Genomic DNA, 7400 nt, shown 5'->3' on the forward strand with positions numbered 1-7400 from the left:
CTTTATTTTTATTATGTCCTCGTTAAACACTTTGGTCAGCACTTGCTGTTTTTAAATTGCTATATAAATGTGTTGGCAGGATGACTGACTTACAAAATGATCAGTTCTTGACATGTCTCTTCATCTCCATGTCTCTAGTCATTTGTGGCTTCCCTTCATGTCCTATCCACAGCTCAGACACAACCAGTAGTCTCAGTTATGCAGAGCACATCATATATGAAGCTGTAATTCACCACAGGGTTGATAAGAACTTTCTAATCTACAATAAAATCTCTTTATATAATTTAAATGATGAATGAACAACCATTTTGGGTTCTGTGGGTTGTGTATTGGGTTATGTGTGGGCTTGTTCCAGTGCAGGATGCTTGAGTGTGAAGGCCAGATCAACACCTTGCACTTTGTATTCTGTTTCCTGAACTGTTTTTGTCGCATAGTGGGACTTCTCTTAGAAATGAGATCTAAATCTAAATATCAGGAAGTAGGAACACGAGAATCTGGAGAAGCACCAAGGACTCTGAGAAGAGCTCGAGAAGATGTGGAGGGTGAAGGAAACAGTGGTCCCAGTGGTAATTGGAGCACTAGGTGCAGTGACTCCCAAGCTAGGCCAGTGGCTCCAGCAGATCCCAGCAACAACACTGTAGATCTTTGTCCAGAAGAGCGCAGTACTAGGAACAGCTAAGATACTGCGCAGGACCCTCAAGTTCCCAGGCCTCTGGTAGAGGACCTGAGCTTGAAGGGCAAACCGCCTGAAGGGGCAACAGGGGATTTTTTGCTGCATGCTGGTTCACAGCATGCAGTGAACCAGCATGCTGTGAACCAGTGTGCTTCTGTTTTGATGTCTTTTGAATTTTTCCTTCATCGTGTCACACCTCTGTGAAGGGTTTCAGCTTCCCTGTCCTTTGAATGTAAAGTGAATGATTTATATGATTTTGTATTTAATCAGCATGTCAACAGTCTGCAAATTATAAAAAAAAACAAGGTAACAGCTTACAAAAAATTAAATAAGAACAATTTTCATTCATCTTATAGACAAAATTACATACGTTACAACAGAGATCTTGAAAATACTGAAAGTATGATAGAAATAAAAGACTGCAGGTGACTTCAAGTCCTTATTTGCAAATGAACCGAATCAAGAACTACTTTGATAGTAAATTAAACCTAATAGCAAAAGCACAACAAAACAGACAGACAAACAGGCAGACAGGACACCACAATAAAGACTTTTGTTCAGTATTTTTCAGGTCATTGCATGTTTGATTATGAGTAGGTGTCTGCTAAGCTCTGATATACAGAAAACTAATTCAGTGCATCAGCACTGGCAGCACAGTATCAGTGAAGCCAGTGAAGGTGTAGTTGTAGCAACCAAAACTACTCTGTTGGCTTGTGCAACAAAAATACTTGGTTATGGTTAAAAAATGATCTTAGTTTGTCTACTCAGATATGAAACAAATTATGTAACATGGAATTAACATTTTGTGTGCAGGGAGATAAAGTGTGTGGCAATGTGACTGGGGCTGGTTTCACTTAATGTCATGTAAAATGTAAAATGTGACTTATTATTTAGGGTACAATAACTTGAAAAAGAAATAACTTAATAGCAGATAATTAAAAAAGAAAAAGATGGATGGATGGATTTGTAACACACTAAGCTGCACACAGCATACACTTCCTGCAGTCAGCTTTAATCAAAACAATGAGTGTACGTCTGTGGTGGCCTCTTTTCATATTTTCCCTCATTATTTCTCACCTCACAGAGAATTACTCAATAAACATCTTTTACTGTAAGTACTTGCATACAATATCATGTCATGACAAAGGAAAAAAACCCTGTTTGTTGGTCATTCATGTTTCAAAGTGTCAGGTTAATTTTTGGCACTTACATTTTTTTCAAACGGTTGGTAAAACTTTCAGTTTTTAAACTCTATTTTTTGTGTAAACAGAAAATAGAGTTCAGAATAAAGTTTACGTTACGTTTTTTTACTCTGTAAAAGTAGAGCTAACAGGTGATCCATGTCAGTTTTGTCTATCATCATTTATTTTTTAACAGACTGACAAGGACCTAAATGAACATCACAATTTTTTTTAACATTTACATTTACAAAACAATTAAATGTAACAATTTGAAGCTCAAAGGTCGATAAAGACTAGCAGATCAAGTAGAGTATAATAAAAATTATGGAGTTACATTACAATTCTCAAAAAAGCAAAAGTGTAACACAACATAACTTATGTTAGCGAAAGCAGAGTGCTTTTTTGTTCTGTCATCAGCTTGCAATAATGTGTTTGCCTCTAAATATGTAAATGGTTTGCAAATTTTTACAGGAAGTGCATTTTGTGCTTCAGCCAATCACTGTGATTTCCACTTTGTAAACCTTAATCAGCTCATGACTAAATCTTCCTTTGAGTGTAAAGATATTAGTTATGAAAGAGAAGGCTGAGGTACCACAATGGTTGGAAGACTGGTTTCTTTGATGCTTCTAAGTACATTGTGTGAGTTTATCATTGTAAACAATGTAAAACATGAGGTTTTGTAATATTTGGCATAACATGATGAATATCCTTTTGAATGCTTTTTTCTGTTTTGTTCTAACTGTTACTGTTTGTCTCTTTGCTTCAGCTTTGACTGAAACGAATGAGGTTCCTCAGCAGATCTCTTTAACTGTGGCTAAACCCGGAGATAATGTGACTCTGACATGTGCGCTCTCTGGAAGTGATCAAGGGTTGTTTTACTGGTATAAGCTGAATTTTGGATATATGGTTCAAACAGTTGCTGAAGGAAGTTTTGACAAAATATTATTTCAAAAGAACAACTCAAGATTCAGTGCCACAAAAGTGGGTAATGTGCATTCTCTTATCATAAGAAATGTAAGCAAAAAAGATGAAGCAACGTACTTCTGTCAAGCAGGATCATCATTCAGTATGAGATTTAAAAATGGCACAATTGTGGCAGTGAATGGTAAAGTATGTTAATTTGATCGTTTATATCATATCTGCGGCTAAAGCCAAACAATTCTAGTTAATGCTATTTTATGTCTCTCTGTGTCCCACAGATCCTAAAACGCAAAATACATTTGTCACCATGAAAAAAAGTCGAGAAGTGGAGCCAGTCCATCTGGGTAATGCAGTCACTCTGCAGTGTTCGCTCCTCTCCAAGAACAAAACTGAGACAGATCAGTGTCCATATGGTGAAACGTCTGATAGTGGGACCTACTACTGTACTGTGGTAACATGTGGACAGATCCTGCTTGGGGAAGGAGCTAAAGTGGAGACCAGTATGTTTGTAAAGTCTTATTTACGTCTTTAGTTATTTTGCTTGTTATTGCTGTCTTGGTTTCCATGAATATATACTAGAGGGCTTCGCGTGGTAGTTTTGAGCCCTCTAAAATTGATGTGAGTTAGATAATTAGGTGATCATTGTGTGGATATGCAATATGATGTATCATTAGCTGCTGACAGCTCAAAATACTTAATATAAACATTATAATGTTCTTACGTCTCACAGTCCACAGTGGTTGGAAATCTATAAATCAGATTTGCAGTTTAAAGCTTACAAGAATTATTGCAGGTTCCTTTTGGCTGCTGCTACTTGTGCTATTTCTTCTTCGTCTTGGCATAAAAATCACAAATGTATGAACTAATGTTTATGAAGATTTATTACTGAGACACTGTACATCTTGGAAATTGAGTCAAAAAGTGGTTAAAATCCTGAATGTTTTTTGTTTTTAGCTTTTCCTGAGTTTCTACTTCTGAAACTCAAAATTCATGCAGTGAATGAAAACTATTTAAATGAAACTTTAATACTGTGACCTCACTCACAGTGAGATATGTACATTATTGTGCCATTATATAATTAGAATGTTAACAGTCTGCTGTAATGTTTTCTTATTCCAGAGGAGTTCCTACTCGTTACTGTGCTTGGCGTACTGCTGGCCTGCTCTGTGTTTGTGAACTTTGCACTGATTCTCACCAAAAAGAAAAAAGAAAGAAAAAAGAAAAAACAACCTCGCAAGCACTGCAAAGGTAAGTTATTCACATCTAATATAACGTAGTGTGCGTATATATATATATATATATATATATATATATATTTACTATTTACTGAACTGTAACCTCAGTTTGTTCTTAGCTGACAGGAGTAGCACCCGTATTAAAACATGTTAAAATATTAAAAGCTAATACTAATATCAATCATTATTTATACAAGAGAGTATCTTGTAGGTTTCTTATGACATTTATAACTACGAGTAGTGATGAAGTTCTTTTCTATCCTGACTGTTATTTGTACAGCTCAGAGCCTTTCATTTAATTTATTATGTTTTTATTTATTATGATATACACTTTTAATTAATTCAGGGCATTTGTTTTTTCTACCCTTTTAGTGCTATTTTCTTTTTAAAAACTTTAAATAAATAATTCTCAATTGTGGCTCATGAGTTGTCCCATATAATATGTTCAACCTTTAAATTAAGCTCTGAAACAACTCTATTATAACTTTAAAATCATCAAACTGATATTTATTTGAATTTTTGCATGAATAAAATTTATGCAAATTTAAATTGTGCTCACCACAGCCATGAAAGTCATGAAACATTTTATTGGTTCTGATAAGAGAGATAAGAGGCAAATGTAAGGGAAAGTCATGACAATAGTAAATCCACTGCGCTGTTCTCTCAGATGAATGAAAAAAAGCTCAATCTGTCTGACGATGTATTTATTGATAATTTGCATCTTTGAATATTTTTTATAATTTATTGTATTTTACTGTATAAATACATTTGCCATTTAAGATGATTGCACACCAGATTGGCAGAGGATAGTTAACTTTTATTTATTAAAGTTCTTCAGTTTTGGAAAAAGGGCCAACGATTATTTTAAAGCAATCAGTCATGTTTAACAAAATTAGTGAATTTTCGACATATTCAGCACTTTCTGTGTGATATTTCTGTTCGGCTCTACTCAATAGAGAGAACTGTCAAACTTCACAACTGCCAGAAATTTGAATTTCAAATTAATTCCTCGTGGTTCATGCAAGTTTTCTGTAAAACAATTTTTTTCCCTAAAACTATTATCAACATTTCCATTACAATAGTGTATATAAGTAAACACAAACAAAAATATTCCTAGTTTACTAGAATTCAAATAGTTACTTAATAGATGAAGTCACAATTGCAGATAATTAAAGAGAAGTTGTTTCAAATGCATTTCATGAACATAAAAATGACTCCACCAGACTTAAGCAGCTGTTCCAGTACTCAGATTTTAATCGACCAAAGTGATAAAACAGGAGGTTAACGGTTTGAATTTGCAGGTGCTAAAATGTGCTTCTATCATCATGTGAAGCTGAAGCTGCCGTGAGAGTAAATGGAGGCTCTGTACAGCATTACTAAAGCCTTAAACAGTTTATTCTGGATTCTGACCTGACAAGGTAAAAAAAAAAAATCACTGTTAATATCTTTTTTAATGAACAGGAAAAGTAGAAGTCTTTACTGATGTTGAACAGGAAAAATCATCTGGGGATCAAATGAGCAATGAGGTAAACACACACACACACACACACCATCTATAGCTATCCAAATATCCATATAATGTCTATCTAATAATGACATATATGACTAGACTTCGATCATAATATTGGATAGGTACTGCACTTGATAGGTGCTCTCATTGACAAATTAAATACTGAATTTTTAAGGTTGAAACACACAGAACCAGTAAGATAAACATTCTGTAAAAGAAACAGGAAGCAGTTGGATGTTGTGAAATACAGGAAAGTGCAGACAGCAAAGGTAAAAGAAATAGTTTTGATCTGAAGCTGAGGTGTCAAATGACAGTTTAGTAATGAATCACACCTGACATCCCACCAACAAGTCCTTTAAAGTGAACGATGACATGTTTGGTTAGGTCACACTTTAGTGTAATATGTCTACTTTAGATGTGTGTTTTCATGATCGTAACTAGCAAATATGAAACAGCTGCAGTTACCATTGCACGGAAACATGAAGTCGTCTCAAATAATAATCGTTTGAAGAGAAACAAACAGACAAGGCTATGTGTTGTTCTCTGTGTTGTTTGTGTTTATGTGTCCTATGTGTTTAAAAATATTTTCAAATGTTTGTTCATTTCTGTGAATAATTTACAGGAGGGTGAAGAAGCAGGACTAAACTATGTGGCTCTGGATTTCCCCTCAAGAAAATCTTCAAGATGGAAGAGTAAGGAGTCACCAGAGTGCAGCATATACTCTGGCATTAGAGAAGGCCAGTAAACGGCTGTCCCCATGAAGCATACAGATTCCTCTGGGGTAAAGAAAATGTGTTGCGATCAAAAGAAAATTACAGTGAGGAGGGATTGTTTTTCTTCTTCTGTTTTGTTTTTTTTTTGCTGTGAGAGAGACTCTTTTTATTACCTTTATGATTCTTGTTTTGATGAAGGAGGTGGAGTAGTTAATATATATGCTGTGTATGTTTATTGCAAGGCTACGGAGCCCCGCAAGGGACATGGGAGAAAAAAAAATGCAGATAAACTTTTGCGAGATCTTGCAAAAATAGGCAGCATGCTTCAGAGGCTGCTAGCTCGAAGCTGACCAGGTGGTTGAGGCACGATGTGCTGGGAGTGCAGTATTCTCGCTGGCTCTTGTGGGTCTCAACATCCCAGTAAGCTTTGAACTGCTGGGTAACAAACGTCTCCGAAAACATGAGAACGCTTTTGCAAGTATTTGATGTGTTGATAAACTGAGCAGATATTTGAAGTTTACATGGCTACATTCGCCTGAAAATATCTTAAAAGTTTATTTTGTGACCCAGAAAGCGTAATATTAAAACTAAGTAATATTGCTGCCACAGTTGTTGGAAACTGGAGTTGGCTGGGCCTCACTATGAAATTTGGGATAGGTTGGGACACAAAGGATGCATTTGGAGCAGCCTTCGAATTGGGACAGCCTTCGTCGTCTGGCTTGTCAGCTTCGAGCTGGTGGCCTCCGGAGGATGCGGCCTATTTTGCGAGACCTCGCAAAAGTTCATCTTCCTTTTTTTTTTCTCCCATGTCCCTTGCAGGGCTCCGTACCACGCAGATTGGTAGCTGTGCAAAAGGATATACATTTTTTTAAGTAAAAGTCTTATGGGCAACAATTTATTTGCTGCTTATGTTCTTGTAACTTTTTAGTTTTTATATTCAAAGTTAAATAGCATCTTGCTTATCTGCCCACTGTAGTATCTGTGAATACTTTTATAAAAGATACTGGAAATAAACAATACTATTGCATCCAGTGTTGGGGTTGTTATTCAAAAAAGTACGTCATTACACATACTAGTTTTTTTTTTTCCCCCTACTGAGATCACTGCACCACTCCTCCCCTGCAGCTGAGGGACCAGGGACCATGCCTCTGGCACAAAAAGTAATCC

General features: G+C 35.9%; 1 protein-coding gene across 1 annotated transcript; it reads left to right on the forward strand.

Annotated features, from left to right (window-relative positions):
- The first annotated feature begins 1534 nt into the window (after positions 1-1534).
- On the forward strand, positions 1535-7194 carry LOC120720519. The gene is made up of 6 exons (XM_040010248.1): positions 1535-2493; positions 2621-2959; positions 3054-3275; positions 3895-4023; positions 5472-5536; positions 6143-7194. The coding sequence occupies exons 1-6, from the start codon at positions 2451-2453 to the stop codon at positions 6263-6265; spliced, it is 921 nt and encodes a 306-aa protein (XP_039866182.1). The 5' UTR covers positions 1535-2450; the 3' UTR covers positions 6266-7194.
- The last annotated feature ends 206 nt before the right edge of the window (positions 7195-7400 follow it).

The sequence above is a fragment of the Simochromis diagramma genome, unplaced genomic scaffold (genome assembly GCF_900408965.1).
Source record: "Simochromis diagramma unplaced genomic scaffold, fSimDia1.1 OVJJ01000585.1, whole genome shotgun sequence".
NCBI lineage: Eukaryota > Metazoa > Chordata > Actinopteri > Cichliformes > Cichlidae > Simochromis > Simochromis diagramma.